The sequence below is a fragment of the Hyla sarda genome, chromosome 2 (genome assembly GCF_029499605.1).
Source record: "Hyla sarda isolate aHylSar1 chromosome 2, aHylSar1.hap1, whole genome shotgun sequence".
In the NCBI taxonomy this organism is placed as follows: domain Eukaryota; kingdom Metazoa; phylum Chordata; class Amphibia; order Anura; family Hylidae; genus Hyla; species Hyla sarda.
Window position 1 is genome coordinate 312,940,367 of NC_079190.1, and position 16,054 is coordinate 312,956,420.

At 41.6% G+C, this 16,054-nt stretch overlaps 1 protein-coding gene across 14 annotated transcripts in view; it reads right to left on the reverse strand.

Moving 5' to 3' along the window:
- Nucleotides 1–16,054, reverse strand: part of DCAF6 (DDB1 and CUL4 associated factor 6) — a 1,246,835-nt gene that overhangs the window by 930,578 nt on the left and 300,203 nt on the right. For all 14 annotated transcript variants that reach the window (XR_008888854.1, XM_056557692.1, XM_056557704.1 and 11 more), the window contains one exon: nt 13,909–14,001. Coding sequence is in view for 13 of the 14 variants with exons in the window: in XM_056557692.1 (XP_056413667.1) it covers nt 13,909–14,001 (93 nt within the window). In the remaining variant the exon portion in view is untranslated. The remainder of the gene's footprint in view (nt 1–13,908; nt 14,002–16,054) is intronic.

Below are 16,054 nucleotides of genomic sequence, written 5' to 3' on the forward strand. Positions count from 1 at the left end.
CGCAACCCGCTCCGCCCCTCTTCCGGAGAACGTGAGCGGGTGCGGGAAGAAGACCCCGGGTGCTGGGGACCCCGATCCCCGGCATCCCTGTTGGGATTGGGGCCCCAGGAGCGACGACCGCGGCGAGGGACTGACCTGCAGCGGAGCAGCAGCAGGAGGTGAGTGACAGCCTCCTGCTGTTGCTTAGCAACAGCTCCCAGCATGCAAAAAGGGCATGCTGAGAGCTGTAGTTATGCAACAGCAGGAGGCAGACCACCACAACTCCCAGCATTCCCTTATGGGCATGCTGGGACTTTTGGTTTTGCAACAGCTGGAGGCACATTTTTCCTATGGAAAAGTATACCTTCAGCTGTTGTATAACTACAACTCCCAGCTTGCACAAACAGCTAAAGTGCATGCTGGGAGTTGTAGTGGTGCATCTGCTGGTTGCATAACTACAACTCCCAGCATGCCCATTGGCTGTCGGTGACTGCTGAGAGTTGTAGATTTGCAACAGCTGAAGGCACACTGGTTGTGAAACTCAGAGTTTTTTTAACCTAACTCAGTGTTTCACGGCCGGTGTGCCTCCAGCTGTTGCAAACTACAACTCCCAGAATGCACCGTATATGCTGGGAGTTGTAGTTTTGCAACAGCTGGAGGCACACTGGCTGTGAAACACTGAGTAAGGTCACAAACTCAGTGATACATAACCAGTGTGCCTACAGCTGTTGCAAAACTAAAACTCTCAGCATGTACAGTTTGTCAGCGCATGCTGGGAGTTCAGTGTACACTCACATTGGCGGAGGTTTACAGTAAGTATCCGGCTGCAAGTTTGAGCTGCGGCAAATTTTCTGTCGCAACTCAAACTGCCAGCTGTGAACCCCCGCTCGTGCGAGTGTACCTTAAAAACACTACACTACACTACCACAAAATTAAAATTAAAAGTAAAAAACACTACATATACACATACCCCTACACAGCCCCCCTCCCCTCCCCAATAAAAATGAAAAACGTCTGGTACGCCACTGTTTCCAAAATGGAGCCTCCAGCTGTTGCAAAACAACTCTGAAAAAAAACTCTTGAGTTTCACAACCAGTGTGCCTTCAGCTGTTGCAAAACTACAACTCTCAGCAGTCGCCGACAGCCAATGGGCATGCTGGGAGTTGTAGTTATGCAACCAGCAGATGCACCACTACAACTCCCAGCATGCACTTTAGCTGTTTGTGCAAGCTGGGAGTTGTAGTTATACAACAGCTGAAGGTATACTTTTCCATAGAAAAAATGTGCCTCCAGCTGTTGCAAAACCATAAGTCCCAGCATGCCCAGTATTGCCGGACAGCCGTTGACTGTCCAAGCATGCTGGGAGTTTTACAACAGCTGGAGGCACCCTGTTTGGGAATCACTGGCGTAGAATTCCCCTATGTCCACCCCTATGCAATCCCTAATTTAGGCCTCAAATGCGCATGGCGCTCTCACTTTGGAGCCCTGTCGTATTTCAAGGCAACAGTTTAGGGTAACATATGGGGTATCGCCGTACTCGGAAGAAATTGTGTTACAAGTTTTGGGGGATATTTTCTGCTTTTACCCTTTTTAAAAATGTAAAATTTTTGGGAAAACAAGCATTTTAGGTTAAAAAAAAATTTTTTTTTTACATATGCAAAAGTCGTGAAACACCTGTGGGGTATAAAGGTTCACTTAACCCCTTGGTACGTTCACCGAGGGGTCTAGTTTCCAAAATGGTATGCCATGTGTTTTTTTTTTTTTTTGCTGTCCTGGCACCATAGGGGCTTCCTAAATGCGACATGCCCCCAGAGCAAAATTTGGTCTCAAAAAGCCAAATATGACTCCTTCTCTTCTGAGCATTGTAGTTCGCCCGTAGTGCACTTCGGGCCAACTTATGGGGTACCTCCATACTCAGAAGAGATGGGGTTACACATTTTGGGGGGTATTTTCTGCTATTAACCCTTGCAAAAATGTGAAATTTGGGGGGAAACACATTTTTGCTAAATTTTTTTATAAATTTTTTTACGTATGCAAAAGTCGTGAAACACCTGTGGGGTATTAAGGCTCACTTTATTCCTTGTTACGTTCCCCAAGGGGTCTAGTTTCCAAAATGGTATGCCATGTGTTTTTTTTTTTGCTGTTCTGGCACCATAGGGGCTTCCTAAATGCAACATGCCCCCCAAAAACCATTTCAGAAAAACGTACTCTCCAAAATTCCCTTGTCGCTCCTTCGCTTCTGAGCCCTCTACTGCGCCCGCCGAAAACTTAACATAGACATATGAGGTATGTCCTTACTTGAGAGAAATTGGGCTACAAATAGAAGTATAAATTTTCTCCTTTTACCCCTTGTAAAAATTCAAAAATTGGGTCTACATGAACATGCGAGTGTAAAAAATGAAGATTGTGAATTTTGTCCTTCACTTTGCTGCTATTCCTGTGAAACACCTAAAGGGTTAAAACGCTGACTGAATGTCATTTTGAATACTTTGGGGGGGGGGTGTAGTTTTTATAATGGGGTAATTTGTGGGGTATTTCTAATATGAAGACCCTTCAAATCCACTTCAAACCTGAACTGGTCCCTGAAAAAAAGCGAGTTTCAAAATTTTGTGAAAAATTGGAAAATTGCTGCTGAACTTTGAAGCCCTCTGGTGTCTTCCAAAAGTAAAAACACGTCAATTTTATGATGCAAACATAAAGTGGACATATTGGAAATGTGAATAAATAAAAAAAATATTTGGAATATCCATTTTGCTTACAATCAGAGAGCTTCAAAGTTAGAAAAATGCTACATTTTCAAATTTTTCATCAAATTTTGGGATTTTTCACCAAGAAAGGATGCAAGTTACCACAAAATTTTACCACTAAGTTAAAGTAGAATATGTCACGAAAAAACAATCTCGGAATCAGAATGATAACTAAAAGCATTCCATAGTTATTAATGTTTAAAGTGACAGTGGTCAGAATTGCAAAAAACGTCCGAGTCCTTAAGGTGAAAAAGGGCTAAGTCCTTAAGGGGTTAAAGGGGTATTCCAGGCCAAAACTTTTTTATATATATCAACTGGCTCCGGAAAGTTAAACAGATTTGTAAATTACTTCTATTAAAAAATCTTAATCCTTCCAATAGTTAGCTTCTGAAGTTGAGTTGTTGTTTCCTGTCTAACTGCTCTCTGATGACTCACGTCCCGGGAGCTGTGCAGTTCCTATGGGGATATTCTCCCATCATGCACAGCTCCTGGGACGTGACATCATCATTGAGCAGTTAGACAGAAAACTTCAGAAGCTAATAACTATTGGAAGGATTAAGATTTTTTAATAGAAGTAATTTACAAATCTGTTTAACTTTCCGGAGCCAGTTGATATATATAAAAAAAGGTTTTGCCTGGAATACCCCTTTAATGTACCAGGACGTACATTTATGTCCTGTACATGAAGTGAGTGCAGGAGCTGTGATTGCTTCATGCACGGTGATCACGCCAATACTGATCACGGCAAAGCATGAAGTGATTAAAAAGTTGCAAATATGCAAAGGTGCAAAGGAAGGATTGTCCGGCACCAGGTATGCTCTAAAAGATTACTTTTTATTCATGCCATAGCAAGGAAACAGACATCACAGGACTGTAGTAATCTGACGCGTTTCGCTCTCTCTTGAGTTTAAACGTAGACTAAGTTCAACAGACAAACATGCAAATTTAAAATAGAGACTCAATGGTCACATGATAAAATACCTGACATAGGTAGCAATTGTAAAAACCCGGCATGGATATCATCTGTTAGTATTACAGAATGGACTGGATCCCTCCACTAATGCGTTTATTTACTCGCTTACTGTGTGATACCCTATGAGTGTGAATGTACTCTAAACATTATGTGCAAAGACAGGCAGGTATATACATACAACTACTTGCACATAATAGATTACGGTATGTTAATATCGTACATGTACAGGTCAATAGTAGAATAGAATAATCAACCTCATTGTCTATATAACTCGGGGACCTGCGTGCATGTATATATATACTAAAAGATGATATATATGCTATGAATTAATAGACATACATAACTAGAAAATAATTCAATGCACAATTTACTCTGTTTTAGTCTACATATATATCCATTACGTATTAATACGATAACTTTCAGTAACTACACTCTAATAGGTATCTAAACACACTAGGCGGAATCACCCTCCTGACACTCGTACCGAAAAAACGATTAATCTACAAAGAATATATAAATAATAAAGGGCTACGACGCTAGGGACATCCGAGGAGGCATAAAAAGCTAGACTATATTCCTATGTGCAGGTCGTAATTAAATCTAAGTGTTTATTCATTCCCCGCGGGTATCTGGTATCCAAAAGAAATATCCAATATGTTTCTCTGTTGAAGAGGCGTTTTCTCGCATCTCCTCCTCTGATGCCTATTTTAACTCTTTCTATACCAGACACCCGCAGGGAGTCCAACTCCCCCGCATGCACATCCCGAAAGTGGCGTGATAACATGGAGATGCCAACTCCTTCACTCCTACTATCAGAGATATGTCTCCTGATTCTTGTTTTAAGGGTATTGGTAGTGCACCCTACATATTGCATGTTACACTTGGTGCATGTGGCCACATAAACTAACATAGTGGTATTGCAGTTAATGTATTCACGTAGTTGGTATGATTTTTTAGTTACACAAGACATTATTTCTTTAGAATGGTGCATATATTTACATGTAATACATCGGTTGTGACCACAACCCCAATTTCCTACAATATCAAACCAGTTGCCATGTTTTATTTTATCCTTTGTCTTATATTCTACTTTTTTAGAATTAAATAGACTTGGTGATAGAGAGGAGCCCAATGAAGGTGCTTTTCTAGAGACCGCCATGATGCCCTCTTTAACCACCTCCCTCAGTATTGGGTCTCCCTCAAAAACTGGTGTATACTTTTTGATTATATTTTTAATTTGGGCAAATTGCGCACTGTATGTGGTGACAAAGACTGCTCTTTTTTGTTTATTTTTGGCATTTTGTAAATTTTTTGTCCTGTTTCTTTTCCCAGTATATTTGATCAATTGGTCTCTATTAATGCCTTCTACTCTTTCCTGAGCCTTGTTTCCTACCATCTTCACCGGGGGGCCTCTTCTCCGCGCTTCGGGCCCAGCCCCGGTATAGTCACGTTGCCTTGACGACGACGCAGAGGGACGTTCATTACCGTCGTCGTCAAGGCAACGCCTCTACTCCGGGCCCGAAGCGCAGAGAAGAGGCCCCCCGGTGAAAATGGCAGCCCGGAACCACTATCCCACCGGAAAACCTCCCCACCGGACAGTCCTGCAGCACCGGACCAGCGCACCCTAACGTCCCACCGAGCAGAGGTGAGTACAGAACTAAAGGGGGTGAGGGGGGGGGGCTGGATGATGTCGAAGGCCGCAGTGGTCTTCAACCTGCGGACCTCCAGAGGTTTCAAAACTACAACTCCCAGCAAGCCCGGACAGCCGATGGCTGCCCGGGCTTGCTGGGAGTTGTAGTTTTGAAACACCTGGAGGTCCGCAGGTTGAAGACCACTGTATCCGACATTGACAAGCGGTGATGATGAAGGGGGGGGGGGTGGCTGATGACATGTGGTGATGATGACAAGGGGATGATGAAGAGGGGGTGTGGGATTATGACAAGGGGAAGATGAAGGGGGGGTGTGGGATGATGACAGAGGGATGATGAAGGGGGTGTGGGATGATGACAAGGGGATGATGACAAGGGGATGATGAAGGGGGGGTGTGGGATGATGACAAGGGGATGATGAAGGGGGGGTGTGGGATGATGACAAAGGGATGATGAAGAGGGGGTGTGGGATGATGACAAGGGGATGATGAAGGGGGGGTGTGGGATGATGACAAGGGGATGATGACAAGGGGATGATGAAGGGGGTGTGAGGGATGATGACAAGGGGATGATGAAGGGGGGTGTGGGATGATGACAAGGGGATGATGACAGGCAGTGATGATGAAGGGGGGATGATGACAGGGTGATCATGATGATGGTGTTAATGACGGGGGTCTGGATGATGACAGGGGGGATGATGTATTTCCCACCCTAGGCTTATACTCGAGTCAATAACTTTTCCTGGGATTTTGGGGTGAAATTAGGGGCCTCGGCTTATATTCGGGTCGGCTTATACTCGAATATATATACGGTAGTTATGATTTTTTCCAAAAGTACGACAAAATCAAACCTATATAAGTAGGGTATCATGTTCATCGTATGGACCTACAGAATAAAGATAAAGGGGGAGATTTACTAATCTAGTCTATTCTGGGTATGCTTATAGACCAGCGTATGTGGTAGTCTCCTGTCTATTGTGCTCCTAATTTATCAAAGGTTCACAGCCCTTGATAAATTCTGTGCTCAGACTTCAGGGTCTACAGCTTAAACTGCATTTAGACCTGCTCCAACATGGTCTGACATTTCAGTGTATTTTGGGCAGATGCGACTTGTCGCACAAAAGTCGCACTTGATAAATTCAGCACCAATGCATTTTTCAATGCATTTCAGTCTAAAATAGACTTGCATGCATCATGTTCTAAAAATCCTCTACAGCAAAAGTCGCAGAAAAGTCGCACATATTTAGACTGTGCGACAAATTTAGACAGGAAAAACCAGTCTAAATCCTTTGATAAATCTCCCCCAAAGTGTCATTTTTACCGAAACATGTACGGCGTAGAAACAGAAGCCACCAAAATTAACAAAATGGTGTTTTTTGTTCAATTTTGTCGCACAATGATTTTTTTTTCCATTTCGCCGTAGATTTTTGGGTAAAATGACTGATGTCATTACAAAGTAGAATTGGTGGCGCAAAAAATAAGCCCTCATATGGATTTTTAAGTGCAAAATTGAAAGGGTTATGATTTTAAAAATCTGAAAAGAGCAAAAGAAGGAAAGACCGACGGAAAGGCGCCTAGTGTGATACCGTTGATGACAGGTGGAAGGGGTTAATCGAAGAGTAGATGATGGGTGCTCACCTTGAGCGAGCAACAAACTCGCATGTAGACCCACAGTGGGGTTAGTAGTATGGATAATAGTCCACCGGATACAGCTGCTAAGCCCAGGGTACAGGACAGGACTAGCCAGTCCTGGATAGATATGCAGTGGTAAGGAAGAAAAAGACCCTTTTCAAAGGGCGCTGCTGTTGTCCTGGTGAGATGAAGATGAAAAGTCCGAGGCAGAAGTATTTTGCAAGATATAGCTTCTTTATTGGTGTAGAATCATAGCAAGCAGGGATACAGGCTAGATAACGCGTTTCGGGGGACAGCGCCCCCTTCTTCAGATCAGTGATGACAACTGGTGGTGCTTACATGGTATATATACACTAAAAATGGGCGCCAAACATAAGGGGGAGGGGCTACAGTAAAAAAAAAAAAAAAAAAAAAAAAAAAACAAGAATAGGCAATAAAAATGAAAATGAAAATGAAAGTAAATGAAAGTAAAAATAAAAAGAAAATAAAAAATAATAAAATAAAAATAAAAATAATAATAATAATACTAAAAATAAAAATAAAAATAAATAAACATAATAATAATAATAATAATAATAAAAAATAAAAAATAATAAATAATAAAAATAAAAATAAAAATGAAAAAAATAATAAATAAATAAATAAAAATAAAAATAAATAAAAAAAATAAAATTAAAAATAAAAAATAAAAATAAAAATAAATAAATATAAAAATAAAAATAAAAATATATATGGCAAATGTAATTATGAATGTATTTTGTGGGGGGGGGGGGAAGGGGGGGAGGGAGAGAGAGATGAGGCAATGGGCAGAGACAGAAAATGAAGTGAGATAAATTAGAAATGGAGATAAAAATGAGAATAAAAATATTATTATTAAGAAAAATGCATAAAAAATATATAAATATAATGTATATAATAGTGATGCCTCACAAATTGCACTCAATCATCTCATTCAGTCCACTGGGTGAGAGAGTCTGGAGACAATGAATCCAAAAATTCTCCCTGCGTCTCAGGGTGCTGTATCTGTGGGACTGATCACTGCTGATGTGTTCAATTGGAGTTGCAGTGATGGAGTTAAAGTCTTTTGCATGAGCTTCAGTCAGATGGCGGGATACGCTATGCAACAGGAAACCATTAGCAGTGTTGCTGCGATGCTTGTTGATGCGTTCCCTAAAGCAACGAATTGTGCGCCCCACATATTGTAGTCCGCATGGGCATTGTAGCAGGTATACAACGTATTTGGTGCTGCAGGTAATGTGGGTTTTGATGGGATATGTAGTCTTGGTAGAAGTGGAGGAGAAAGAGGTACATTTGTGTTTAATAACGGCACAACATTTGCATCTGGGGAGGCCGCACTTGAAACACCCTGTGATGGAAAGAAAACCGGTACTAGCGCACTTGTTTGTCTGAGGTTTTAACTTGCTGGGAGCTACTATATTCCGAATAGTACGACCTCTTCTGAAGGTAAGGGAAGGTTTGGTAGGTAACAATGGTCCCAAGTGTTGATCCTTAAGAAGGATGGGCCAATGGGAACTCCGAATGTTCCTGATTTTTGTGTGTTCCCGGCTAAAAGTGGTGATGAAATTGAGTGACCTATCGCCTATCTTGGTGTCGGCCTTAGGTTTAGGGAGAAGGCAGTCCTTCTGAGTAAGAGTTTGTGCCCGGATGAAGGAGGACTGCACGAGAGAGTGGGGATACCCTTTAGCCCTAAATCTAGATTTGAGTATTTTGCTCTGTGACACAAAGTCTCTCTCACTCGTGCAGTTCCTTCTGATTCTCTTAAATTGTCCAAAGGGTACGTTGCACAGCCATTTCTTAAAATGTCCGCTGCCAAAATCTAAATAGCTATTGCTGTCAACTTTTTTGAAAAAAGTTTTGGTGGTTAGTTGGTCACTGTTATTATGGGAGACCAAAACATCCAGGAATTCGGCGTGATCCTGGAAGATGGTCTGGGTGAACTGAAGCGACCAGCTGTTAACGTTAAGGTCAGAGAGGAATTCCATAAGCAGAGAGACTTCGCCATTCCAGATTAAAAAGATGTCATCTATGTACCGTTGGTAGTACACGCAGTTCTTGAAAAGGGGGTGAGTGTAGATGTGTTGTTCTTCGAACATCCCAACAAAGAGATTAGCGAAACTGGGGGCCATTTTAGACCCCATAGCGGTACCTTTGTGTTGCAGGTAAATCCGACCCAGAAATTCAAAGTAATTATGGGTCAGTATATATCTGAGACCTTCCAGAATAAATTCCTTCTGAGCAGTGGGCATACCTGAGTCTTTAGCCAGGAAGAAAGATACTGCCTGAATACCAAGTTCATGGTCGATTATGGTGTATAGTGATGTAATGTCCATGGTGACAAGTGTGTAATTCGATGACCATTCAAATTGTAGTATGGACTGGATGAAAGCTGTGGTGTCTTTGAGGTGAGAGGGGAGACTGGTAACATGTTTCTGAAGCAGAAGGTCAATGTAGTGGGAGAGGTTGGAGGATATAGAATTAATACCAGAGATGATCGGACGGCCCGGGGGCTGGGTGAGGTGCTTGTGGATTTTGGGGAGATAATAAAAAATGGGTGTAGATGGTTCTGTGATGATGAGGAAATCCTTTTCTGCTTTAGATAGGACACCTTGGGAGTGACCGAGATTGACCAGTTTAGTGAGTTTGTCTTGGAAAGTTTTGGTAGGGTTGCTGGGGATCAGTTTGTAATATGTGGTATCAGTGAGAAGTCTGGTGGCTTCGCTGATATAGTCACTTCTGTTTAGAACAACAATGCCACCTCCCTTGTCTGCTGAACGGATAACGATGGTATTGTTAGAGGACATTGTCTTGAGAGCCGATTGTTCAGATGAGGATAGGTTGGATAAGTAATTAGTCCGTTTATCATTCCTACACAGGGCGTCAAAGTCAGATTGCACCATTGTGGAGAAAGTGTCAATATGGCTGCCCTTTGCATGTAGGGGGTAGAATGTGGATTTCGGGCGTAGGTCGGTATGGATGGGGGGAGGGGGGAGGACCATTGTTACCTACCAAACCTTCCCTTACCTTCAGAAGAGGTCGTACTATTCGGAATATAGTAGCTCCCAGCAAGTTAAAACCTCAGACAAACAAGTGCGCTAGTACCGGTTTTCTTTCCATCACAGGGTGTTTCAAGTGCGGCCTCCCCAGATGCAAATGTTGTGCCGTTATTAAACACAAATGTACCTCTTTCTCCTCCACTTCTACCAAGACTACATATCCCATCAAAACCCACATTACCTGCAGCACCAAATACGTTGTATACCTGCTACAATGCCCATGCGGACTACAATATGTGGGGCGCACAATTCGTTGCTTTAGGGAACGCATCAACAAGCATCGCAGCAACACTGCTAATGGTTTCCTGTTGCATAGCGTATCCCGCCATCTGACTGAAGCTCATGCAAAAGACTTTAACTCCATCACTGCAACTCCAATTGAACACATCAGCAGTGATCAGTCCCACAGATACAGCACCCTGAGACGCAGGGAGAATTTTTGGATTCATTGTCTCCAGACTCTCTCACCCAGTGGACTGAATGAGATGATTGAGTGCAATTTGTGAGGCATCACTATTATATACATTATATTTATATATTTTTTATGCATTTTTCTTAATAATAATATTTTTATTCTCATTTTTATCTCCATTTCTAATTTATCTCACTTCATTTTCTGTCTCTGCCCATTGCCTCATCTCTCTCTCCCTCCCCCCCTTCCCCCCCCCCCACAAAATACATTCATAATTAGTTTGGTTCCCCCCCCCCCTTTTTTTAGTGTCATATCCTGTTGTTACATTTGCCATATATATTTTTATTTTTATTTTTATATTTATTTATTTTTATTTTTATTTTTTATTTTTTATTTTTAATTTTATTTATTTTATTTTATTTTTTTTATTTATTTTTATTTTTATTTATTTATTTATTATTTTTTTCATTTTTATTTTTATTTTTATTTTTTATTATTATTATTATTATTATTATTATTATGTTTATTTATTTTTATTTTTATTTTTAGTATTATTATTATTATTTTTATTTTTATTTTATTATTTTTTATTTTTATTTTTACTTTCATTTACTTTCATTTTCATTTTCATTTTTATTGCCTATTCTTGTTTTTTTTTTTTTTTTTTTTTACTGTAGCCCCTCCCCCTTATGTTTGGCGCCCATTTTTAGTGTATATATACCATGTAAGCACCACCAGTTGTCATCACTGATCTGAAGAAGGGGGCGCTGTCCCCCGAAACGCGTTATCTAGCCTGTATCCCTGCTTGCTATGATTCTACACCAATAAAGAAGCTATATCTTGCAAAATACTTCTGCCTCAGACTTTTCATCTTCATCTCACCAGGACAACAGCAGCGCCCTTTGAAAAGGGTCTTTTTCTTCCTTACCACTGCATATGATTTTAAAAAGGAAAGGAGGAAAAAAACGAAAGTAGAAAAACGCTTGGTCCTTAAGGGGCTAAGGTTCTCAGCATTCGAACAATTCCTTTTTAAACGGCACATTTCGCCGAACGGAATGTTCTGAAGAACATGCCTGGGATGACATGAGGAGGCTAGCAAAACGGAAACGCAAAAATTGGGGTCACTCAGAAGAGGTCTTAACTAGAGCTTGCAGCAGAGCAGAAAATATAGATAGAACGGAACTTATGTTGTATTCTAGGAGACACAGAGGAGGTATCCAATCACAAATAGGGAGAGCAACACTGTGGACAATACAAACAAGAGAAGAAAGAAACCTTTATTTTGTCACTCCATATAGTGTTCAGTTTAATCAAATTAAACAAATTATAAGGAAGTACACCCCTGTGTTGGAGTCAGACCCCATTTTGAAAGAAATAGTTTCTGAAGGTATTGCTGAATGTTTTTTGTTGGATCTGACGGGTACGCTTTAAGTCCCCATAGGGGACTATTAATAGCTATCATTAGATCAGTACTAATATCATAGTACTGATCAGTACTATCGACTATCTTCATGTACAACCTGGCTCTCCTGGCTGCATAAGAAGATAAGTCATCCTCCCTCCAGAAGAATGTTAGGAGACCGATTGCACTGCGGAACCTTTGTTTTCAATACAGATGCAGTGATCAGAGGCGGCTCTAGACTTTGTGAGGACTTAGGCGAAACTTGAACATGAGGCCCTCACTGACGAGAAGTCACTACAGTGTTGGTTGGCAGCACACTATTGTATAAGGGATAGTATTGTGTAACATACTGGGCAGCTGCCTGGGTACATGTATCATTGGTGCCAAATAACAGAGAGGGTCACTACAGCGGCTCCAGATTTACAGTACTGCATTGTTTTTAAACCTTTTTTGCACTCAAAAAAAACTCTCTAATGGACTTTTGCACCTTCAGTAAAAAAAATTAAAAATCAGGATTTATAAAATCTACATAAATCTCCTTTACTAGTTACAGACAACTGAGAGGACACCCTGGTGGGTGGAAGTGTAACATAGATACTCGTCCCCTTCTGTACCCCCTTATAGACCCCTCCACTCCTCCTGTACCCCCTAAAGACCCATCTTTTCCTCCAGTCCCCTACTCCTCTCTTGTACCCACTTATATGGAGCCCTCTTATCCTCCTGTACCTCCTTATAAAGAGCCCTCTTCCTTTTCTCATTTGCCCCCTTACATACAGACCTTTTCTCCTCCTGTCCCACTTATTTAAAGCCCTTTTCTCCTCCTGTGCTTCCTAATGTACAGCCCTCATCCTCTCCTCTTGTACCCCCTTATATAGAGCCCTCTTCTCTTCCTGTACCCCTTATATAAGGCACCTCTTCCTCTCCTCCTGTACTTCCTTATATACAGCCCTCTTCCTCTCCTCCTGCATCCCTTAATATATAGCCCTCTTCTCCTCCTCTACCCCCTTATATAGAGCCCTCTTCTGCTCCTCCTGTACACACTTATATACAGCCCTCTTCCTCTCCTCCAGTACCCCTTTATATAGAGCAATCTCCTCCTCCTGCCCCCCAAAAATATTTATCTTTCTCTACCCCTCTAATATACCCTCCCTTTCCACCCTTACAGACTTCTCCTTTCCCCCTTAATAGAGGTCCTGCTCCTGCTTAATATTCCCCCTGTCTTCTACTTTCCTTTATTTCTGTTCCCCAGCTGTTATTTTTCCCTCGCCTGATGTCCACTGTCCGTGCGGAGTCTGCTCCGCAGCACCCAGTCTCAGCTCCTCAGCTGCCTCCCGTTGTTATCCCGAGTCTTTTCTGGTGCAGGACTTCTGGTGCAGGCCATGCGCGATAAGATGACGTCATCGCAACCAGCCTGCACAGTAAGAGCTGAGGAGCTATAAGTACAGGATTACAGGGATTCCTGTTCCCTGCTCCTGTACAATACTGAGTGGCAATGTGTACATTGTATGCATTGCCACTAATTTTACTTTCTCAGGTGGGCAATTTAGGTGGCCGCGAGCCCCCTGCTAACGCAGGGCCTTAGGCGTCCACCTAACTCGCCAAATGGTAGAGCCACCTCTAGCAGTGATCAGCATTGATCACAGCATCTATAGAGTTAATAGCAGACATCAGTGGAATCGCTGCTGTCCACCATTATTGGTAAGTCTTCGGCTGCTGATAGTTGCCAGAGTTCATCTGCTCTGTAGCATACCTGTAAATGTATGGAGCTGTGTGCAAAGTTACTCTCTGCAGTGCTGTACATTTATTGTGCATGTCCTTAAGAAGTTAACAAATGTGGTGATTGATACAAACAATGGCAGGTTAGTCCTAAATGCCAGTCAACTAGTAACACTGCATAAGACTCTAAAGCTTGGTCCACTCTTACAGGCACAGGTTTTGACAAAGGAGCTTTATAAATATAGTCATTATCCCAAACACAATTTCTTCAATATATTTATGCTTTGATTCCTGTATAAACAGAATAGAACAAAAAAGATCGTACCTTTTTACTGTAAGGGTTACAAATTACTAAAGTAGTGTCATCAGAACCAGAAAGTAAGTATTCCCCTGTACTGTTCCAAGAAATTGTATTTACCTAATTGGGGATAGAAAACAAGCATGTTAAAACACAAATCATATAAACTAAGTTGGAAAAAAAGTATTAATATCTAAATTGTGTAAAAAAATAAAAAAGAATAATTTGCTAATACTGAAAATCAGAGAAAGATTATAGGACAGGTATAAAAGAAAACTAATACTACAGGGTGGGCCATTTATATGGATACACCTTAATAAAATGGGAATGGTTGGTGATATTAACTTCCTGTTTGTGGCACATTAGTATATGTGAGGGGGGAAACTTTTCAAGATGGGTGGTGACCATGGCGGCCATTTTGAAGTCGGCCATTTTGAATCCAACTTTTGTTTTTTCAATAGGAAGAGGGTCATGTGACACATCAAACTTATCGGGAATTTCACAAGAAAAACGATGTGCTTGGTTTTAACATAACTTTATTCTTTCATGAATTATTTACAAGATTCTGACCACTTATAAAATGTGTTCAATGTGCTGCCCAGGAGAAACCCAGGAAACTGTTCATCTAGGAATGCTCGGACCTGACACCCATAATGTGGTGGTGCCCCATCTTGCTGGAAAAACTCAGGGAACATGCCAGGTCCGAGCATTCCTAGATGAACAGTTTCCTGGAAAGTGGATTGGTCGTCGTGGGCCAGTTGAATGGCCCCCAAGGTCTCCCGATCTGACCCCCTTAGACTTTTATCTTTGGGGTCATCTGAAGACAATTGTCTATGCTGTGAAGATACGAGATGTGCAGCACCTGAAACTACAGATACTGGAAACCTGTGCTAGCATTTCTCCTGCGGTGTTGCTATCAGTGTGTGTAGAGTGGGAGAAGAGGGTTGCATTGACAATCCAACACAATGGGCAGAACATTGAACACATTTTATAAGTGGTCAGAAACTTGTAAATAACTCATGAAAGAATAAAGTTACGTTAAAACCAAGCACATCACTGTTTTTCTTGTAAAATTCCCAATTAGTTTGATGGGTCACATGACCCTCCTATTGAAAAAACAAAAGTTGGATTCAAAATGTCCGACTTCAAAATGGCCACCATGGTCACCACCCATCTTGAAAAGTTTCCCCCCTCACAAATACTAATGTGCCACAAACAGGAAATTAATCACCAACCATTCCCATTTTATTAAGGTGTATCCCATATAAATGGCCCACCCTGTACATTAGAGCCCTGCGCAGGACTATTTTTTTTTTTTAAATCAGATATTTTTATTAAGATTTTAAACAGTTTTAAAACAAAAACAATACACCAACAATAAACCCCCCCTCCACCCACCCCACCCACCTTACAAACAAAACGTTCGTCTCTCCCCACCGCAGCATCAATAATACACACTAGTATTGAACTAGAGGTTCAAATATACCCATATCCCAATGAACTCGCTCCCTCACACCTTACACACATACCGCAACAAGCAGCACCTACAGGCATTCCAACAGAGCTACCAAGGAAACACAAAGATAGTGAGTGAGTAAGGAAGGAAGGATGCCACATACAGAAAAACCCAGAATTCGAGTCAATCATACCACGGCAAGTACAGCCCAAGGACTCACAGTCATTTACGAGTCAGTTGTCGGGGGGTCAAAATAGTGAACACAGGGTCCCCAAACACCATCAAATTTCCGTTCAACATTATGTTTAATATATATCCCTTTCTCCAATCTGCCGTAATCATACCTTAGGTTCTCTAGGCAGTGTAACCCCATAAATATCCCTGATAAGATGTAACACATCAGCCCAATATGTATCTAAGACGGGACACGCCCACATCATGTGAAGCAGATGAGCCTCCAACGCACCACACCAAGGACAGGCAGAGTCAGACCGCACCCCAATAGTATGTAAGAACAGTGGGGTCTTATACACCCTGTGCAAAAAGAACAGCTGCGACAGTCTATTAGACTCCGACAGGGACAATGACGGGGTAAGCGACAAAGCAGTAGACCATTCCTCGTCACTCAGCCCGCCAAGGTCTCTCTCCCACTTTGTTCTGACTGTTAAGGGGAAACGTTCATGATAAAAACCCAAGAGCTCACCGTACAGCCAAGAA